Source organism: Drosophila gunungcola, unplaced genomic scaffold, assembly GCF_025200985.1.
Source record: "Drosophila gunungcola strain Sukarami unplaced genomic scaffold, Dgunungcola_SK_2 000010F, whole genome shotgun sequence".
Classification (NCBI taxonomy): Eukaryota; Metazoa; Arthropoda; class Insecta; order Diptera; family Drosophilidae; genus Drosophila; species Drosophila gunungcola.
The window spans coordinates 1,245,768-1,269,524 of record NW_026453198.1 but is presented as its reverse complement, the minus strand read 5'-3'; the positions used below and the strand labels follow the sequence as shown (position 1 = coordinate 1,269,524).

The window sequence follows — 23,757 nt, the reverse complement described above, 5'->3', positions numbered from 1 at the left end:
CAAAGTTTCGCCATTCGAACTTCTAACAGGATTAGATATGCGTATCTCAGGAGATGTTCACCTCAAGGAGTTGATCCAGGATTGCCTGATTTGGGAGCTAGATGATGAGCATGCCAGGTTGAGAATGGAAGCCAGGGAGATTTTCAGAGCATCATAACTGAGAATAAGAAAGAATTTGACTAAAAGAGAAAGGTAAAAAAGAAGTTTCAGATCAACGATTAGAAGCCATCAAACGCACAGAGTAAGGTATTGGGTAAAAATTTAAGGGCAAGTACCTAGGGCCGAACGAAATAGTCAAAATTAATAACCATTGTAGATATGAAGTAAAACAAGAAAGGAAGCAAATTTCTGCAAGCTGAAGTTCATATACATTGCAAGAATTAAATATTTTTGAAAACATTAAAATTATGATTTACTTGCGTATATGTTTAAAAACATTGAAGCTATGATGATTTGCAGCTCAATTATTAGATAGTTATTTTATATATTTCTTTTATTTCTATAAGAGCTGTATGATATGGTCTTCCGATTTTTATAAAATTTAAACCGTAACTCTGAAATATTTAACCATTACTATATGTCGAAGAACTAAAAAAAATAAAAACAGCAGTTATAATTTTTGTTGTATTTTTTTCCGATTGTTCCTATGGGAGCTATATGATATAGTTGTCCGATTTTGATGAAATTTAAACCGTAATTCTGAATTATTTAACCATTACTATATGTCGAAGAACTAAATTTTTTAATTAAAAAACAGCAAAGTTATAATTTTTTTAAATTTATTTTTTCGATTGTTCCTATGGGAGCTATATGCTATAGTCGTCCGATCTGGCTCGTTCCGACTTATATACTACCTGCAATAGAAAGACAACTTTTGGGAAAGTTTCATTCAGATTCAGATCATTCAGAGACTATTTTGCGTAGAAACGGACGGACAGACTGACAGACGGACAGACGGACATGGCTAGATCGACTCGCCTAGTGATACTGATCATGAATATATATACTTTATAGGGTCGAAAATGTCTCCTTCACTGCGTTGCAAACTTCTGACTGAAATTATAATACCCTCTGCAAGGGTATAAAAAGGTGAACGCATTTGGGGCGAATCCATTGTCAGAAGGGCCGATTGTGGAACGAGGTAACAAGGACAATTTAAAATGGTCTAACATTCTAATTCATAATCTAACCCTTTCGTTACTCGATAGTATTTAAAAGTACTCGATACCCAGGCGCAATCTAAGAAAGGAGTGGAAGCTAGCTGACACTATTCACTCGTCGCCAGAGTCTCGTAAAAAACAGTTGAGAGAAGCACACGAATATTTTGTAAAGCTTAAGCAAATGTTAATTAAAGGCAATCATTAAATATTATATCAAAGTCAGCGTTCTTTTTCACAAAAGAGGACCGTGCATAAATTTAAAAACAATAGAGTTGTCCGATTTTAATGAAATAAAAACCGTATTTATGATGTAATACACCATGACCTCAACGTTTGTTAAAATAAGTTGAAAAGCAAAAAAAAAATTGGATGGACAGCTGGAATTAGCATACCTATATAAGTTTCTGAAGAGCGAGAGAGAAGTTGCGAATATACTAACAACAGACAGCATAAGATACTGCGTATGAGCGATTGGTTTGTCAAGACTTTTGGGACAGTCGGACTTGGCTAAATTTACTCATCTATTGCTGATCCAGAATATTTATATTATATGGGGTATAAAAATAAATGAAATTATTGATAAATTAAGTGATTCATTTTTTTGATAAATATCCGATGAGTTCCTGATTAAAATTGGTTAATGTTTTCTGACAAAAATTGTTATTGGCTTACAAATTTTAATAGACAAAATCCTCCAGAGATTAAAGCTTGATTTTCCGGTGGAGGGACTCCAACTGAGTCAGAAAATGACATTCAAATTTTTTTCTATTCTACCAATTTTTTTTAAGTTCAAATAACGATTTTCACCTGTTTTCATGTATATATTTTTTTTTATCTTTAGTTCTGCTAAACGATGGCTTTATCGTCTCTTTTAGGTATCCTGATCAAGAATTTTTATGGTCTGTTCCAATTTCAATCGGAAGTGAATTTGATAACAATTTCGGATTTCCCTTTTTCCTTTCAATAGGGACAAAAACACTTTCAAAATCAATATTGATCAAATACCTTTCTTACCATATTTAAAGGAACACATAAGGGCTTGCTAAAATCAAGTCCCAAGATAATACTTGTTTTTTTCGTACCACGACAATTAAATTTGTTCCGAAAAAATAACAGGAAAGGCGGATTTGTAGCTTGCACGATCGGTGAATCACTCTGGTCGGTTGGAGCGGGAATTCAGTAGACATTTTGCCGCCTTATTATGACGCTCGGGTGCATATTATTATTAGTTAGTAATCGCGTACAGGAGTGGTGGGGAGTAGGGTTCAGCAATGGAGGAGAAAGAAAGTTGTCGACTAACGGGAAGTCTCTTCTTGTTTCTAACACTAATCGCGTTAGAGCCCACCCTACCATTGTCCTGGTCAAATCAAAACAAAACAAAAATATTACAGGACCCAATAAAAAAAAAAACTTGGTGGCTATCGCGTGGCATCAGGGTACGGCATGGTTCCAATAAGAAAATATTTAATTCATATTAATTTTATTGTTGACATTTATTGGCTAACGCCTAACTCGGCTAACGACCTAGGGGACCAAGTAACGGAAGTTAACAGAGAACTAACAGAGGGATTATAGATTCCGTTTAAATATTTTGGAAGTATAAACTGGAAAGGGTCTGAAAAATAGGGCAGCAACAATCGCTGTGGACGGCCGTCCACGCATTGACGATGGGCACCGAAATGTGTGCGCAAGGAGACTACTATATTTATTAGTAACATTAAAAATCATCAAAGAATAGTCCGATCTTAAGAAAATGACAAAGGTAACGATTTTGTAAGAGGTTGTGCATACTAAGACTATTGGTTAATGAAAAATGGGGATGAAAGTAATGATGTAAAAAAAAAATGTTTCTTATATTGGAGCTGTCGGGGACGGTGGAGCAAAAAGTACGACTTTTGTGGCATTGTTGTTTTTTGGTTAAATTACGCGTCCAACGACACCACGTTCATCTCAATTCCATACTCCGTAAAAACAAAAAATCCAATAATCAAGAGTTTGACATCATTTTTGAAATTAAAATTTTTGTTCTTTTTTGGTTTTTTTGTATGTGAGTTTGTGCGTTTCAAATCGATGTTTTAGGGTCTTAAAACAAATTTTACTGAAGTAAGCAGCTCGGGCTGAACAACTTTTGTGCAACAACTTTTTGAAAAATGGCTGAAAACGACTTCCAAACGACTAAAGCTACGGATTCGTGATCTATATTGTTAAAAACGTATTTTGAAGCGCTATTTACGTTTCTTGACACTACTTCGACAAGTTAAATTATTACGGAACAATAGTCAAAATTAGTTTATTGTCTTATCATTTCTTTTTATTTTCTCTAAGCGCCCCAACCGCATGTTGCACCTCAATCTCAAAGTCCATTCCAACCTCAAAGTTTTGTACCGATTGCTCTTCAGCAACCCGTCTGCCGCAATCGATTGCTTCCAAGCCGGAAGGTGACGAGCAGACGTCAGTTGAGATCAGCCGAATGCCGTTGTAGGCTCCTCTGCACTTCAAAAGGCTTAGCTTCACCCGGACGTATTCTTCGCACTGCTGGAGGCGCAATTCGCTAGTCTCCGCCTAACGGTTTTTTTTGAACATACTTCAGTCAGCTCTCATTGCGATCGGTCGTACTTTTATTTCGCTATGTTTCATTGCGCCACATGCAGTTCCAAGGTTACCGCAACTCAGCTGCGTAGCTTTGATGTCATCTGCTCTTCGGATTGTCGCCGCATATTCCACACTGCGGGTGTTGATATGGGGCTCCTCCTGTTGGTGCTAAAAATGTCAACACCAATCCACTTAAAAATGGACCTAAAGTTCCTGCCGCTTCATTTTGAGCTTTTTCTTGTTATGCAATAGTCAAAAAAGATGTGAATATTTCTATGCTTAAATTTATTACCTTTAAGTTGGGAGTACCAGAAGTGTGCTCCCCGACTGTTTTCAGTGAAGAAAAAGTGAGTCGTTTCGTCCACCGAAACAAACCACATGCAGAACACACAATCATTGACGTACTTAGAGAGCCGCTGCGAACTTCTACCTCTAATTCCTCTTCAAAAACGCCCACTAACCGGCGCCACTGGTTTCGGCAGATTTGCGGAACAATCTCTGCAGCTAATTCGTCATGTTCCTGTTCCATCTTACCCACAACAACAACAGCTGACACTTTCGGCAATCGTTTTGTGCGGGATTCGTCGAACACCTAGATTGAATCCCACTGCACTCATTGCATTTGTTACTCTCCAGATGCAACAGCAACATCATCGGTCAGAGTTTTCGTCTTCGCCACCCGCTTTGGGCGAGCGCCGTTCGGAGTCCAGTACACTGTCTGTCAGTGCCACTCCCCGCCGCCTGCTCTCGTCCTAACCAAACTCGTCGCTTATCTTTTCGAATTTTCTGCAAACAAGGGACTTCACGCTCCACACTTCCGTTCTAGTTCTGGCTTTATTACAGCATTCTCTTCACACCAGCCAATGCTTTTTTTAAATTTGCGTCTTAACTCGGATGGCATATCCGAATCGCATGCCATTATGGATGCGCTCATTTGTTCGTCGATTTGTGACATTCCTATATCAGTCTGCGACATTCATCACTGGCCTATTATACTGAGTGTGACATTTAACTATTTTGCACCTTCAGTGCACCGCAATCTTTTTTTATTTTTTAATGAAACTAATCTTAAGCTTAGCATTCATGAATTAATTTCGATAGATTGAGCACCGATCCTGTTAAATATGCCCTTATAACAGAACATGGTTCATATAGGCTGTCCTGGTCTAATATAAATCCTAAGACTTATAAAAAATCTGCGCAATAAGTATGTGTTGCAGCCGTGTTATTATTTTCCGCCATTGTATTAGCGCATTCACACGCACGAAATCATAAACGCAACTGCCAGCGTCGTCCCTTCTTCTTTCTGTGCTTACCACCGAACCACACTCGGCGACAGCGACACTACGATGTCGCCCCGCTAAAACGGTACTTCTTAAGCGACAACAGTCAGACAACCAAACACAGCACCGTTACAGGCTGATGCAATATTACTATAATGATGAAATTAGTCTTCTGGTGAAATTCCAGAGACTGTATACCCATACACTCATACCAACATTTACACACTCTTAGTGTGCGCCGACACGGCCATCCTGACCATTACACGACCTCGTGCAATTTTACCAAAAATGCTTTGTTACCATTCAATAACTTTAAATTTTTTATCTAAATCTATAATTTCCATTACAAATTACATCTTCCTCTTTGTGTGACTTATATATTTATTTATTATTTTTTTTTTTTTGACACAGCTCATTTTTACATTATCACTAACCATTCAGGTTTCACATAATATTATCTAATGCGCGAACATATATCTTCCCCCTCTAACAATTCAGTTATTTGCCACGGCCATCTAAACTTTGGACTTAACTTTGTTTGATGCCTCTCTTCCTTTTTCAACAATACGAATACTCCAGCCTTGAATCCAACAATTTATCCTTGTTTTTATCAAATTGCTTCTTGTTATATGTTGCTGCAGCTGAAATTTTTTTGACCTGCTCGTGTTCTTACTTCTGCCAAGCAACCCCAACGGGCGAGCAACTTTGCCGATAAACAATTCTAAGGAGCTTGCTTCTGTCCCTCGACTAACCGTACAGTTCAAGGCCAATTGAAATTCTCCTCATGCATCTTGCCAAGATCGATTGCTAGTTTCAACGGCCGTTAATAAGTTCTTTAAGGTGCTCATAATACGTTCAACTTGACCATTGTCCCTACTTGCACCTGTCGCAATCAAATGCAAATTAACTTTTTTTGTACACAAAACTCACTAAATCTAGTGCTGGCGAAACATCTGCCTTGATCCGCTATAATGCGATTTGGTACTCCAAACAGAGAAATAGCCGACGTGACAGCATTTATGCAATTTTCAGCATAAATTTTAAGCGTGTGGGTTAAATAAACAAATTTAGTAAAGACGTCCACCTGAACAATGATATATTCTTTCTGATCAGACTTCCCAGTTTTGTCGATGTGAATGGTGTGCCAAGGTGTACATTTGATATTGGATGAAGACTTACTTGAACTTTACCCGAAGAAGACTTTGACAACAAACTTCCGAATATACTTGGACATATTATCGAACCAGTAATAGTCATAGGCCATATCTAGAGTCTTCTCCCATCCCAAATACATGATGGACTCATGAATTTCATTTATTACGGACCATCGAAATGGTCGAGGAACAATTGATAAGGATCGAGTTCTACCATTTCGCTGAATTTTTCGATACAATATTCCTGCTCTCAACTCGTAAGTTTTAGCAATGTCCTCAGCAAGAGAATTTTCTTTCAATTTATTTACAATATTAACTAGTTCAGAATCTTGACGCTGTACGGTCAAAAGCCAATTGTCAGATATTTCCGCCCAATTTAATTCGTTTTTCTGGAATTTTGCAAGTCAATTCTGCTGAAGGCAGATTTCTTGAAAATAAGTCAACATGAGGCTTTACTTTATCTTCTTTATATTGTATGTCAAATGTAAAGGACTGTAAATACGCCCAAAATCTTTCTTTTTATTTCTTGATGCTTTAAGTGAGTTAAGACAACTACATTTTTACCCAATAGATAACGCGAAAATAATTTATAGAGAAAACAAAAGCAAGAGTTTCTAGTTCATTAGAATGATACCGTGATTCAGCCGGAGAAACAGCCTTACTAAAATATTCAATGACATGAGACTTGTTGTTGATTTTGTGTAACAAGATGGCACCGTATCCCCGAGAACTTGCATCAGCATGCAACTCAATCGGATGGTTCGGATCAAAAATTACTAAAAGTGGCTTTTGTGTATGGATAGAAACTACTTTTTGTCTAATTTCTTCATGTTCCGATCTCCAAACAAAATCATTTTTCTCCGAAGTTAAAAAATATAACGGTTTCATAAATCAGGAAAATCCTTGCATAAATTGCCGGAAGTAAGACGCTAATCCAATAAAATGGCGTAAAGCAGAGACTGTCTGAGGAGGTGGCAAGGTAGTTAAAGCTGTTACTTTAAGCGAATTCCGGCCTGCACTCACTTTATATCCCAGAAATTAAATTGTTGACTTAAGAAAATAACATTTTTTTACATTCAATGAAAATCCAGCATTCGTGAGACAATTAAGAGTAATTTGCAACCTTTCCAAAGCCTCACTTTTTGGTGCCGCAGCCACCACTACTTCATCCATATAAACGACAACAAAGGTATTTGCAAGGTCTCCAAGTGCTTGCATGACTGTGCGCTGAAATACTGAAGGTGCGTTTCTGAGCCCAAAAGGCGTTGCCAAAAATTCATATTGCCCGTCTGGTGTGACAAATGCTGTACACTCTATCGATTATTTGTGCATGGGAATTTGATAGTACTTGCCATGTCTAAACATGTAAAATATTTTGCTCCATAAAGTCTGGCTATCTGATCTGATATAAGTGGCAAGGGATATATATCTGCGACTGTATTAGAATTTAATTCACGGTAATCAACACAAAAACGATGAGTGCCGTCTTTTTTGTTAACCAACTTTATGGGACTGGCGTAAGGTGAGCAACTTGGCTTAATGAGTTTAAGCCACTAAGTCCAGGGAACAGTACTTCTCGACCAATAATAATATCATTCTTCAAATACTCATTGTCCAAAACATGAAACAAAACTTCAATACAGTGTTGGTTAATTTTTACGTTGCTAAGTATTTGTAATGTACTACATATGTCGCCACTACCAATACCCTTCAACATCACTACATTGTTAATTCTTTTACCAACTAATTTGACACTTATCTTTTGTTTTATTAATGAGCATTCCGATCCAGAATCGTACGTTGTTATGAACGTCTCACCTTGATGAACCTTCTCTCCTTTGGGCTCAACCACTTCGCATAGCTCCACTTTTTTCATCTGGTGTGTATCCTTCTTTTTATCCATCTTGAACTTACTGCAATATGTTAAAATATGACCAAGTTTACCACCCTTTAAGCAGTTTACATTCGCTTTTTTATGGTGACCAAGTGCGCTCCTGTCGCTACTGTTCATAGCAAGAGACAAAGGATGATTTTGCTGCTGTTTAGCTCGACATTCCATCATTTTGTGACCGAATTTTGCACAAAAATGGCACTTGATTGTTGAAAGTTTCGGACGCTTTATGTCAGGTGAAGATATTTCCTCTTGCAAAGTTTTCTTTCTTTTGTTGAACGTGAATGCTTTAAGCTCGGTTTGCAATTCACTTCTGGTACGCAAATTTGAAGTAAAGGTTAGGCGCTGCAATCTGTTATCAACGTGAGCCATCTTCGCAAGCGTAACAGAAACTGCAATTTTCTCCACATTCATGTCACGCCATTTCTTGATAAGTGACGTCATCAATTGACTAGCATAATTGGAGAGACATTCGCCATCCGTCGGACAATTAGCTAACATTGACAGAAACATAAAAGCTGGCGGTTCTACACTGCCAAAACGCTGCATGAAAAGTTCTTTCAATTCGTCCCAAGCCACTGCGACGCACTACCTTCCAACGATGCACTCAAGGCCATCACCAACGCGCTGCCTTTTACGGTATTTTCTGCCAAAATTATATTTACTGTAGAACACCACACCGATGCGTCGGCGCCATCAAGGTCCGCGTTGAATTTTGGTAGCACATTTCTTTTTTATTTGTTGTTTCAGGTTTCGCTGATTGTACAGCATTGATAAGCTCGATCAAATTTTTATTTTGCATTTCCATTAAAATATTAAAATTCGTCCATCTGATTCATCAGGTAGCGAGCCAGATCTCACTTTCGCCATTGTAATAGCGCAGCGAGTTTCGGTTTCACACGCACGAAATTAAAAAAGCAACTGAAGAAATTAGTCTTCTGGTGAAATTTCAGAGACTGTATACTCATACACTCATACCAACATCCACACTCTCTTAGTGTGTGCCGACATATGTATTATAACCGCTTTTCTTAAACACGTGATCCGGCTGATTGGGAAAAATACTTGCAGCATAGGCGCAAATTTGAATTTCTTAATAAATTTCTCTATTACAATTATATTGCTAAATTGAGTGTCAGCTCAAAGACACCCTAAGTCGTTTTGGCATTTCATGAATTTAAAAAAGTCGACCTCGCATTTTTAAATTTTGAGATTGGGGTACAATGGAATGACGCAAGGGTATATGAACTTCGGCTTGCCGAAGTTTGCTTCATTTCTTGTTTAGTTTAACGTGATGAAATATATTTAGTTTTTACAATATATGCAAGGGTATATGAACTTCGGCTTACCGAAGTTTGCTTCATTTTTTGTTTAGTTTAACGTAATAAAATTTGGACTCCGCAATGCATTGCAAACGTTTCAGCGGCACATGAATAACATTTCCGGCGATCTCGACTTTGTGGCAGTGTATATCGCCGACATTTGTGTGGCTTTGACAAGTAATTCTCAGCACAGTAAACACCTCAAGATTGTTTTTGATCGCCTGCGGCAAGCCAATCTACGTATTTACGTGGCCAAAAGTGTATTTGGAATGTCTGATGTACCATATCTGGGACACTCTATCGCGGCGTCCGTCGTATTCCCAAAGGTCGAACGAGTAAACGCGATCAATGAGTTCCCGAAGTCAGCAGAGATATGCGAATTGCGCCGATTCTTTGCCATGCTGACTATTACCATGTTTCCTGCCGCAAGCAGAAGTCGTTCAAGGCCTTCTACAAACGCTCATCCCTGGCAACAAGAAGAAGGACTAACCGCCGGTGGTGTGAACCAGCGCAGCACGGATGGCCCTCAAGAGCAGATTGAGCGCTACAAGAAACTGACGACGAGCTGAACCGCCTATTGAGAGACATTGAAACGGGCAAAACTTTACAATTGCGTATACTTCAGCTGCCAAGATCAGTGTGTATTGTGATGTATCATCGCCCCGTATTCGTCCATACATTCAGTCCCCGATGAACCGTATTTGACTTTCTACATGGTATGGCCCATTCTCGTAAACGCGCCACCGTCATGTGTGTGTGGCCCAGCATCAACAAGGACATCGCTTTATGTTTTTCGTACTGCGTTCAATACCAGCGATGCAAAATATAACGCTACAACAGAGCCGCCCTTAACAGCTTCGATGTGCCCGATGCGCGATTCCAGCACAACAACATAGACCTGATCGACCCGCTACCCGCGACCCGCTATCGTTACTGCTTGCTGGTCATCAACCGGTTCAGCTAATGGCCTGCTTCGCGCTCCGTTAAAATCGGCGAACGACGGACCATATTTTGTCCTGTAAAAACAAACTCTTCGACGTAGAAGTGAAAATCAAGAAAGAGCCAACATCGGTCGGCTTAAGCCAGCACTCCCGCCTGACGACCAGGCCATCAAGAGGCATCGAGTCAACTGAAGACACCAGCTGCATCTGCAGCAACCAGCGTCCCGCAGTCAAAATCGGCTACCACTCGAGGTGGACGGCGTGTGCAGGTTCCGGCTCGTTTCCAGAGCCAGTCGTAAACTTCCTGGACCAGCAATCAGCAGTGCTGATTACTGTGGCGAATAATGTGGGGGACTACCCTTAAGTTCGAACCATGAGCCAGCGTCTGTCGGTTAATGCCAAATAACTGATCGTGCGAAGGCTTCACCGTGAATGTCACTTTCCGAGAGTAAAGTGCGATCCCGCAATTCACTGTCATTACCACTCGTTGTAACCAAATACAATTAGTTAATAAACGATTACTGTGATACAGACACTCTCATAAAATGAAAAACATTTTTAAATTTAATACTTTTAAGTAAAATTTTAGAAAATCAACTTTAAAAATTCATTTCTTTCTTTACCATACAATTTTTATTAATCTCTCATATTTATTTATCTATCCATTGTCAACAATTGCTCCATAAATTAATAAACTGAATTATAAATCAATACACTTGTTCAACAGCTTACTTTCATTTGTTTTCGTATGATGAACTGTCTCAAAATATCAGACACCAATCAGATCAAGAGTTTCCGAACACGTTAGACCAGGCATTTTATATGGGAAAGATTATCAGCTACTGCCGAAATGGATAATTAAATTTAAGCCTTAAAATCTTAAGAACATAAAAAAAGAAAAGGAAGGTGTTCAGAAATAGCTTATTTGCGGATTTTATAGAAGTAAATGAAGTTGCAAAAATAATGTCATTATTTCGAAATTTAGACGTTGCATCGAGTCTAGGGATTAATAAAAACTGCTTAAAAACTGACGCCCGCACTGTAAAAGCTGTTGTAAAATTGTCTGTTTAAAATTTCAGCTAAATCAAATGTCTTCATTGTACGAAAACAATTTTCAATAACTTTGGCATATGAAATTACCAATCATAAAAGCCAGAGGCTAACAATCACCTCTGGAGTTGTTGAGAAAGGTGGCAATTTTTTTTTAAATGAATAAACATATACAAGTAAATTAGAGAACGAAAATACCAAGAGCAAATCTGCTATATTTCAGTATTTTTACTTCTCACTTTATCGATAAGAAATGTTCTTGGAATTAATAATAAATGTAATTAATTGTTCTTGATTTTGTATTTTAAGAACACATTTTGCTTATCGAGAAGAGTAGATCGCAAAATCGAGAATAAATAAGTCTCAAAGCTCAAAAAAATGAGAGAGATAAAAATTGGGAGAGATCTTCTCTCTCAAATTTTTAGGAAAGTTACCGAAGTATACTTCGTGCCTCGTTAATTCCCGTTAAAATTTTCTTCCGCGGCGCGAGGTTATGTTTTGTCTTTGATTGAGTGTTAAAAAGTTGGAAGATGCAGACCGCAGGCAATGAAAGGCTATTCGCCCAGTTTGTGGAGTTTATTTTGGTAGACCCTACTTGAACAATAAGTAAATAATATTTTATGAGATGAAAATTTTAATATATAATTATTATTTATACATCTATGTAAATAATAATTTATATTATAATTTAAGTTCAACTAAACCAAGTGCTATGTGAAATATATACATTAATATATTTGTGAATATATTGATTAAAAAAGAGTGTTTTGATTGTTTGAATTTATCTAAAACGTGCTTAAATAAAACAAAAGATTTATCTGTTGTTAAATAGCAATTTACTGCAAGTTACGTTTCTGCAGTGTACATATGTACGTACATACGAGAATGGATGTTATTAAAGAAAACCAAAAATTTGAATTAAATTGTTATTTTACAACTCCTGGAAAATTTTTCGTTTTACTTAAGCACGTGTTAGAAAGTAAAATTAAAAATACACAATTTTATTTTTTTGTAGCAACAGCGAGTACTATTCTGGGAAAATTTATCGATAACAATTTTAGTTAACTATCGAAAGTAAAATGTGTTTAAAATAAAAAAAAAGAACCATTCAAAAGAAAACACCGTTCTCAACAGTCTCGATTTCAGTATTTCCGTGCTTATTTTTATTTTATTTTATTTTTTCCCTAATTATCTTATGGGAGCTATCTGATATAGTCGCCCGATACGGCATGTTCCGACTAATGTACTAGCTGAAACAGGAAGACAATTTTTGGGAAACTTTCATGCAGATAGATATAAAACTGGGAGACTAGTTCGCGTAGAAACGGACGGACGGACAAGAATAAAAATAAAGAAATCGTACATAACATACGTACTAATGCATGTTATGTGAACTATGCTTTTCAAAGTTTCTTAAATAAAAGGGCTTCTTCGTACAAAAAACGAACTACTACACTGGTTAACAAATAGAAATTTAACAAATCCTCCACAGATCAAACCTTGGTTTTTCTTGTTAAAAAAATGACCCTCCAAATTACCATTTACCATTTTTTTAAAACTGTAATTACCGTGTATCATCGATAGCTTATTTCACTAGAAATAGATCATTCTTCAAAATATCATTATTCAACTTTTGAAATCAGATTCTTTGCAATAAAATTACCAAGATGTAAGCAAATATCTTAAAAGCAAACAAGTATTTTAATTTTAGTCTAAAGGACACATTCCCGACCCTAACAACATCATTAGGAGAGACGATCTAGCCATGTCCGATTGTTTGTCCACTCGTTTCTACGCAAACTAGCCCATCAGTTTTAAAACTATTAGTAGGAGTTGAAACGAGCCGGATCGGACGACTATATCATAAGGCTCCCATGGGAACAATCGGAAAAACATATGAAAAAATTATAATTTTGCTGTTTTTTAATTGATTTTACTAACTTCGATACAAAGTAATGGTTGATAGTTACAGAATTACGATTCCAACTTTATTAAAATCAGACCACGATATCATTGTAAAACATAATAGCATAAAAATTAAAATATTGTTGTTTTAAAAAATTTTAATTTTTGGAATAGTTGCAAGGGTATATAAGCTTGGACATGCAGATGTTTGCTTCCTTTCTTGTTAGTTAAGCTTTAAAGTCTTGTAAAACGTAGGTTATAAAAAGAAAAGTAATACACAAGTATAGGTACTAGTTTTTTTTGTAAAAACCATGGTCAGAGTATTGGGGTACTTTGACTACATTTCATAAAAAACTTCTTATATCAAACAAAAACACCTCTTAACGAGGTAAAAAAGTCGTGTCGATCGCACCTTCAGCATATAAAATATCTGATATCAAATTTTGTGACGAAAAATATAATGGGTTTTTCAATAGGTGCGCTTCAACTTTTTTCCGATAGGGACGGCGAACGACATATGAAACTTCATTAGTATACATTTCATCATGGAATGCTACACACTTGAACAGCGATTGCAAATTGTGCAAATTTTTTTATCAAAACAATCGTTCTTTTGCTGCTACTTTAAGAGCATTACGGTCATTTTACGGTCCATTTAACAAGCCAGCCCGTTCGACAATCTACCGTCTAGTGAAATTTGAGTCTACGTTTTCGTTACACAATGTTCCGGTTTCCGTGAGAGACGTGGACGACATTTACTTTCAACAGGACGTGGCCACATGCCACACAGCACACGCTACAATCGCAATATTGAAATCTAAGTTCGATGAGCGTGTTATTTCGCGAAATGGACCGGTCGAGTGGCCGCCGCGCTGGTGTGATTTGACACCTCTAGACTATTTTCTTTGGGGTTACGTGAAGTCATTGGTCTATGCCAAAAAGCCGGCGACGTCAGAGCCAATATTGAACGCGAAATTGCTGGAATTTCGACCGATTTATGCGAAAAAGTGGTTGAAAATTGGGTTCAACGATTGAACTTCGTAAAACGTGCACGCGGTGGTCATGCGAAAGAAAGCGAGTTTCGTAATTAAATGTATATGTTCAAATTCGATAATAAAAAAAAAGTTTGTTGAAAAGTCAAACCGTTTGTGTTTTATTAAAAAAAAAAATTTAAGCGCTCCTATTGAAAATCCCGTTATAAGCATTCGACTAAATAAATTCACTTTATATATGTGAGATAAAAAAATGCCTGTTTAGGCAAATACCTGGATAAAGCGTTACGAATGGAAACATTAAAAAAGTGTATTATGTTAATCAAATTATTAATTTTTTGTCACAAAATTTGATATCAGATAATTTTTATGTTGAAGGTGCGATCTTCGCGAATTTTTTACCTCGGTTATAGTTCACTTATGAACACTTATGAAATCTTATCAATAAAGATTTTGTGAAATTTTCAAAAACAAAATATATAAAAAAAGGTCTCCTTGCGTCGACAGCAGAACTTTTTGCAGAATCTTAAAAAATAAAATATAAAAAAAAAGTGTTTTAGCTAGGTATTAGACGAAGGAAAAAATAAGTAAAAAGTGTGTTTTTGACTGACATTTTTACATAAAACGCTAGTTTTGATGAAAATTTGCCCACGTTTTTATTTTTTATAACCGTTGTTTGTTGAGTAAATTGAATTCGTTGAAAAGTATGTAACCGGAAGATGGAAGCGTTTCCGGCGTTAAAGTACAAGCTAACCCTGAGCTCTTCGCAGCGCAGTTTGTAAATATACAATTAAATGGTATTATGAATTGAGGATGAGGATCGATCAAGATATTTTTGACAAAGTATATGCAATATTACCCATTTGCTCCATAAAATTGTTATGACGCTTTTATTCAAAAGCATACAAAAATACGAATCATAAGAAAATTGTCACAACGATTCAATAAAAAATTCTTAACATACTTATCAAACATTTGAACTATTTTTTTTTTAGTTTTCTTTTTTTTAATATAAGAACACATAATAAACTGTAAATCTCAAAAATTTAAATTCTTCTAAAATTACACCGCTATTTAAAGTGTTTGTCTTTATCACTTTTTAATAGTCATGGCAAATGTTAAACGCACGGAAAATTGCAGGTGCTTGAAATTGAATGGCATGTCTGTTGGAATCATTTGAATAATTGGTATAAGCACATTTTCGCCTTTCGCTTTGCCACTGATTATAGTTGCTTCAAACAAATTTAGCATCAGCTTCTTTTTTACCAGTCGTGTACCATTACACATTTTTGGTGGATTGATATTCCGTAATAATAATATTGATGAACAACTCAGGAGGCGATCCAAATTCCGGAAATTTAATTTTTCCGTTAGCCCAACACGTTACAGCCGTCCCACCCGGAATTTTAGCCGCTTCATAATGTGGGCATATAACATTCATTATTCCATTCATCATGTAAATTATAGTCGATATAAGGGCCGTAGAGAAATGCAGCACCGAACATATCTTTCAAAACGACTTTTCGTGTAGGCCTTGCTTGATTTCTTGCATGAGCTTCTACAAATCTATTCCGTTAACGTCGCACAGCTTTTTATGATATTTTTTGTTTCAACACGCTCCGAGCATTTTGAGTACGTCGACCTATGTTTGATTTTGGACGTGCGCCATTTTCCTAAAAAAAAATGTCTTTTATGGTATTTATAGAAACACATGATATTCTTTGTTACTACACGCCCCGAGCATTTCAAGTACGTCGGCCTATGTTTGATTTTGGACGTGTGGCATTTTCTTAAAAAAAATGTATTCAATGGTATTTATAGAAACACTTTCACTTTATAGGACAATTACTTCACATTTGTTTCTTCTTCGACCTGTCACATTTAACAGAAAAAACTTGAAGTATGTTGTTCGGTCATGCCGCAGTCTCATGAAATTCTTATAACTTAATATCTTTATGTAAATTAAGCTCTTTTCGTTGTGAGGAGTTGAATAACTCCCCACAAGTTAAGAAGCAAGCAGAGTAAGCGCATACAAGTAGTGGCCTACCAGTTACCAGTTACGCGGCGAATTTATTTATTTATTTATTCGCCAATGGATAAATTCGTATCTGGCTATCAGCTAACTTAACTTAAAACTAAGTATTAATTAAATAATATTCCCTAAGTAATTGCCTAAGCACATCCTTCTTGGATCCCCAAACCAATCGGATACTTAGTGGCAAAGAGTAAAAAAGTCTTAAAGTTCCTAAGATTGGCTCATTACGCGCATAGTTAGTCCTCGCAGCACTTTCAAAAAATGGGATGAAGATACGGAGACTCCTGGCAGGAATATTGAATTTAATTGAGCTTAGTATGAATGGACTTTCTATATTAACAATTATAACATCATTGATAAAGAGCAAGCTCGCTATCGAACGGCGATCTTCTAGACTGCAGGTATGCAGTAGGCAACATTGGCTAGAGTAAGCTGGCAAAGGTTCCGAAAAGTTTAACGGCTGAAGTGCAAATTTTAGGTATTTTTTCTGCAGCCTCTCAATTCTATTTATATGAACAACACCTGACGGGTTCCAAATAAAGGAAGCATATTCCACTCTTGAACGCACAAATGCTGAGAACACTATCAGTCGTGAGTATGGGTCCTTAAAAAGAATAGTGTTTCTTTTGACAAATGCATATGCCTTCGGCAGAACATGGTTCATATGGTAAATAAACAAAAATTTACTGTCGAAGAGGACCCCAAGATCCATAATCTCAGTAAGTGCAGAGAGTGAATGGTTATTGATAACATATGTAGAATGAATATTTAAGATACGTTTACTATAGCGAACAACATAACATTTATTTAGGTTGAGAGGCAAATTGTTCTGAATACACCATAAACTGATTTTGTTCAAGTCCGATTGTAGCAAATAACTGTCATTTAAGGAATTCACTGGCATGTATATTTTAAGGTCATCCTCATAAAGAAGATACTTGGCAGATTGAATGCAGAAACAAATATCATTAATAAAAATAATGAAAAGCAAAGGACCAAGAGAACTGCCTTGAGGAAGACCAGAGGTTGCTTCAAAGAGGTTAGAAACAAACCCGCTGACTTCAACAAGATAAGATCGGTTTGCCAAATAAGAAGAGATCCAATTTAGAAAAGAGCCGTGAATACCAAACTTAAAAAGTTTTGCTTGCAAGGCAGAGTGAGAAACCTTATCAAAAGCCTTGGCGAAACCAGTATAAACTGTGTCCACTTGGGAATGTTACTCAAAGTCTTGTATGCAATGTTTCGCGAAAAAAGCTTAATTCGAGGTAGTAGAACGACCAGGCATGAACCCGCGCTGATTAGGGTCAATATAAGTACGTATCAGGAAGGTTAATTTTTTAACTACAATTCTCTCGAATAGCTTTGCAATATTGCTTATTTTAGCAATCGGCCTGTAATTAGAAACCTCAGATTTGCTTCCGCCTTTATGAACTGGTAGAATTTTGGCAATTTTCCATCTAGAAATAAATTTACCCTGAAGTAGCGAAGACGAGAAGATCATCTTAAGGGGTTGAAGAAGACTGTGATAAATTTTTTAAGAAAAAATGAAGAAACTCCATCAATGTCAGGCTTAATGGAGTCGTCAAATTGTGAAATAGCTTCAGAAATGTCCTCATCATTAATTTCAAGGGAACCAATACTACAAATTTATGGAATGTTATTTAGAATTTGCTTGTCATTCCAGTCACAAGAAGGCTCAAAATTGGCCGAAAAAAAGGAAGAAAATAAGCTTGCAACATTTGTCCCAGAATTAGCGGTAGTATTGTTATATGACACAGTTGACGGTAAGATTTCTTTGAATTAATAAAATGCCAGAACAAATTTGGATTTGACTTTAAGCTATTTTCAAAGTCGGAAATGTATTGATTATATAGAAATTTATTAAGAAACTCAAATTCCCGCTTATGTTGTCTATATCTATCACGATCCAATGGATTACCCCATCTAATCAACCGTTTGTAGAACTTATATCTTAGATTTTTATATTTCTGGAGACCTTTTGTAAACCAATGAGGCCTATAGGAACCCCGTACCTTGGTTGAACAAGTGCTGTCAAGAACATTTTTTAAAGCGACAAAAAGTTATTGTAATTGGTCTCAATGCAAGCATTTGATAGCAAGGAAACCCAATCCATAGACGTGAGGCAATCACTTACGGCAACCAAACTGGCATGATCAAAATTATACATAGGAATAAAGTAAACAACTGGTAAGAAATTATAAAATTCAATATTAAAGCATAAGGGCTTATGATGAACATCACAACTAGAAATACTAAATTCAGCAAGGCTTACCGAGGAATGAACAATAGAATTGATGAATATTAAATCTAGTAGCCTATGTAAATCATTAAAGATATAATTTATCTGGGTGAGGCCCATACCATAACAATCATCGATAACAATAATTTCATCTGGCTGGTGTATATTGCCAGGCACCATAGCATGGGATTGCGGATCACATGACCATACAACAGATCCCAAATTAAAATCTCCTGTCACAACGAGACCAACAGAGTCATCTATGCTGGCATGTAGGCTGACAATGTTATTTATATGCGCCTGATAAAGCGTAGTCACTTCCAGGGGGAATATAAAAAGCAACTATTACAGTCTTTCCAGACAATCCAGATACCTCAACAGCCAACTGGTCCAGATGAGAGTCCTCGTTTGAAAGTACAGCTGCGCAGCAGGAGAAGGTACGGCGGACATCCACGATGACGCCTCCACATCTCTCGCACTTCATTCTGCTGAAGTCTCTATCCTTGCGATAGACATGGAATAAATTAGTATCGAAGAACTCATTGGAGTTGAAGTTGGGGTTGAGCCAGGTTTCAACCAATATTATTATGTCGTAACCACTGTTGGAAGTGCTCATGAAGACGGACTGAGTTTTAGTTCTCATTCCAGATATGTTTTGAAAATAAATTTTAGGGCAATTAGTTCCAATTCTTTTGTCTGATGAATTCTCTGAAACTGTTGCCATAGCTTCATTACGGAAGTCATGAAATGGCATCGTAAAATCCACATGCAGCCTTTGCCTCGCAAAACCAAAAAAAGCCATTCAGAGCCGTACGCAATATTCCAGTCCGGATACGTATTGGTAGTGGGAGATTATCATTACGAAGGTTATAGTTGCAATCCATTCGCACAATCGTAGAAGACCAACTTGCAGGTACTTCCAAAGTCGGTGAGTCGGGAGCGCAATGCAGAAAGCTCATCATCAAAGAGAGGCAACAGAAGAGAAACTTGTGGAGAGAGCAAGCGTACGTAAAAATGTAAGACTTTACAATCCCCCGTTGGCAACCATGAGGAAGTGAGCCGAACTCCAAAAACACCGGTAAGCCATCCAAACATTGGCCGAAGCGCCGATGCAGCGGGAGGTGAAGAAAGCGTAACTCGGAAGCGCTGTATAGAAGCGGACTCTTTTCAAGTAATGAGCTGCATAAAAATAAGGTCAAAGTCATCAGATTTCGTTGTTGTTGCAAATATTGGTGAGAAGAGAGTGATAATTCAACGCAATCGCTCAGCCATCCATGAGTAAAGCAAAGCAGCGAGGCAGCAGGAGATGGATAGAGCGCCTAAGCACCAGCTTATGCATTTGTTGTTGGTGATGAAGTTGAGAACTGCAGTTGTAAATGATGCACGAAAGTGAAACAATTATAACGTCAGAGCCAGTTACGTCGATTACTGGGGGTTTTTTGATGGAAGTATGGCAGGGGTAGATGTACGCAATGGTTCACCACCCAATGTGTCCACCACGGTCGACTCCAAGTGCTCTGTTTCCCTGTGGAAACACCTTAACTGATTGTGGCCAGAAATCACCGCTGAAGACAGTCTGGTAATACTGCTCCGGGACTCCAAGCTTAAAGTTAATGAACTTCAGTGTGCTAAGATCTACCTCTTTTTTTGTTAATGAATAGCATGATATGCTGTCCAAATTTACTTTTAACTTGTCAGAAACAAACTTGCACAGCGAATCTGGCTTTGTGTTTACGATTCTTTTTATTTTTCTTGGAGAAAACCGTAAAGCCCTTATGGTCTGACACAACGGGAATGGTATGATGGGAAGTAGATGAAGCCGGAGGTTTATTGGCAACTTTTTCCTTCTTCCGCTTGTTGGTGTTAACATTAGCCGGGGCAACCACAGATTCAGGAAAATCGATTTGAAACTTTGTATTTAAGTGCAAGTATAGGCTTTTAAGTTCACGAAGTTCTTCAATGATTTCGTCTGTTTTTGAGTGCGAGTCATTGCTCACTACGCAGCTATCACATTGCCATAACAGATTCGGCATAATAGTTAGCCATTTTATTGCCTCTTAAGGCAAATAAACACAAGAAGTGTGGAAAGTGCGATGACAAAGCGATGAACATCGAACAAGATTGCTACGTCGAGACGTTCGGGACTTAGAGCTAAAGTCTCCGAATTGAGACACAGGTAGCTGAGGTCCTTACGGCATCACACGGCTAAGTCCGGTCGCTTTGTCACAACTTCTGTCGCGATTTGAGCTAAGCATCCCACCCGGCGTGTCCGGCAGAGTTGAACAAATAGAGTCCTTCGACGAAGAACCGTGGGCTCAGAAGGAATTTTGTCTAGAACTAACTGCCTGCCTACAAGGACTGCATTGGCTAACTTCGGCGTATGCCTACTCGTCCTGCAGGAACTGTACAAGGTCCTGGTGCGACTAGCCCGGAAGGACGCGCGGTTGTTCAGCTGGTGTCTCGAAAGGCGTATGCGTTGAGAGCACAGCGGTCCACGCCTGAGCCCCAGAACGGCAGCTTACCGAGTCGCCAGCAAGGAGCGGAGCCTGCCTACAAGGACTGCATTGGCGAACTCCGGCGTATGCCTGATCGTCCTGCAGGAACTGTATAAGGTCCTGGTGCGACTAGCCCGGAAGGACGCGCGTTTGTTCAAATGGTGTCTCGAGAGGCGTATGCGTTGAGAGCACAGCGGTCCTCGCTAGAGTCCCAGAACGGCAGCTTACCGAGTCGCCAACAAGGAGCGGAGCCTGCCTACAAGGACTGCATTGGCGAACTCCGGCGTATGCCTGATCGTCCTGCAGAAACTGTACAAGGTCCTGGTGCGACTAGCCCGGAAGGACGCGCGTTTGTTCAGCTGGTATCTCAAAAGGCGTATGCGTTGAGAGCACAGCGGTCCACCGCTAGAGTCCCAGAACGGCAGCTTACCGAGTCGCCAACAAGGAGCAGAGCCGGTCGAGATACATGGAGGCAGAACTAGGACAAAGAGGACGACGAACAACGAGCGTCGTGCGAGCAGCGTATACTTCGAATTCTTAAGCCTGCGGCAGAGAGGGTAGGGTGGAAGCGTTCGTCTAGAACCTGGCGATTGACCCAGCGACTGCGTTGGCGGCTTCCGGCGTACGCCTGAACCGTCAGGTAGAAACTGAGCCGACGTCCGGTGCGACCGGCCGGGACAGAGCAAGGGACAGGAGGCTGCGGCTGCGAAAGGTGTTCGCCTTGAGAGCACAGTGCCGGTTCACCCTAGTCTGGGAACGGTGACACATCCCTAATCCCTATAAACCCGCCGAGCCAAAGGCAGCAGAGGACACCACAAGCGAAACCGGCGAGGAACCCCAATTCGCAGCCAAAACGATCCAGCGGGACGTTCAGCGTGGGAAGGAGACGACGGCAGAACATAGTTCTACATTATCAATACAACACCCAGGCCGAGGGTTAAGTTAGCGAATAAAACATCACTGTACACTCCCAATCTTTCTGTGCGTTTTCACTGAGCAACGGGGCGGTCACGTATATATAAATTTTGTGGGACGAACACTTAAATTTTCTAAGCTAGCCGCACGATATTCGTAGCGAGCAGATAACAAAGAAATCAGTTCGTTACATCTGGCGCCCAACGTGATTGTCCTCACAGTGAAAATACAGCATTAAACAGAAATGGGGAAAAATTGGATCTATCTCCTCAAGAAAGAGGATTTCCCAAATGTGGCAGCCAAGCTTGGCATCGTACTGGAGGGCAGGTCGGACGACATGCGAAAAGCCCTTTCAGAGTATGTTACGAAAACACAAAACGACCCAGGAATGGCGGAAATTTGGGCTGAGCTGGAGGAAGTATACGACAAACCAGGCTCAAGCGGCAAGTTGCAAGTCCCAGACGCCGAACAGCTCATAGCTAGCCTGGGCGTGGAGAGCATGAAGGAGGCAGGAAGATCCAGGGCCCAAGTCAGGAAAGAAGACCAGAACAGCAAAGGCCTAGCGCTCCAGACTATGCAAAAGTCGCAAAGCAAGTCAGGGAATGGTCGTTCAAGGTTGACGGCACGGGGAAACCACTGGAATTTCTGGAACCAGTGGAATGGTCAGCAAACACATACGGTTTGAAACAGAACCTCATTCCCCGAGCCATGCCAGAATTGCTGCAAGCAAGGCCCTAAAGTGGTTTATATCAAACAATAAACACTGGAGGACATGGGGAGAGTTCAGCGAAAGTTTTCAAACGTATTTCCTGCCAAGAGGATTCTTCTCAAAACTCGCAGATCAGGTCAAACAAAGGAAACAGGGCTTCAGAGAGTCGTTTAAGGACTATATGGTCGACATGCAGACCATGATGAGACCACTCGGCTACTCCCCAAAGGAAACACTGATAAAGGAAAACTGCACGCCTGATCTGAGGATTTCCCTGAGGACGTATAAGATAGACGATCTAGAGTCTCTAATGGTGCTGGCTGACGAGTATGAAGAACTCGAGAAAGAGCGAGAAGCATTTATTCAAGAAAACAAATTCTCGCGAAGCAAAGCAACAGCACCACAACAAGTCACGTGTAGGTGCGAAGAAGAAGGCGGACATCAAGCACCCATCGACGGACCGAGCCAATGGACTCCAAACACCTACAACCACCAGAACACGTTATGGAGGCCACCCAGCGCAGCACCAAGAAACCACAAGTCACAGACACACATCGTGAACCCACACGAAGCATGTAGCCGGTGTGGCGGTCACGGGCACTGGGCCAGAGGATGCCAAAACCAGCGGCTATTGTTCTGCTGGACTTGCGGCAAGGTGGGTGTTAGGAGTGTAGAGTGCTGCCAGAGATCGGGAAATGGCCCGCGATCCCATCCGCAGAGAGGCGAGCAGGGGTCGCAAGGTGTTGTTTCTCCAAACTAACTGGCAAATTAATCGAAGATGAGCAGCAGTTATCCGCAGCGATAAAGATTGGCGGAACCTCACACAAAGCCACAATCGACACCGGAGCAACAGCGAAATAAGGTGTGCCGGACATACAGTGGTGATCCCAGAAAGAAGAAGGCACAACGGGTGGTTAGAGGAAAAATTGTCCGTGGCAGTGGTGCAAACCACCTCTGCGGAATGCCATGTTCAAAATTCCTAGAGCAGGAGCTCGGGGAATTTCGAACAATGAGTGGAACATCCAACATAGCCGAGCACCGAATCACCATGAA

At 39.2% G+C, this 23,757-nt stretch overlaps 1 protein-coding gene across 1 annotated transcript; it reads right to left on the bottom strand.

The window, feature by feature from the left end:
- Positions 1 to 57: 57 nt before the first annotated feature.
- Positions 58 to 19,228, bottom strand: LOC128263649 (uncharacterized). The gene is given in 4 exon segments (XM_052998724.1): positions 58 to 179; positions 8,008 to 8,655; positions 8,658 to 8,809; positions 18,948 to 19,228. Coding segments are annotated over 4 exon segments (1,203 nt in total).
- Positions 19,229 to 23,757: the final 4,529 nt, after the last annotated feature.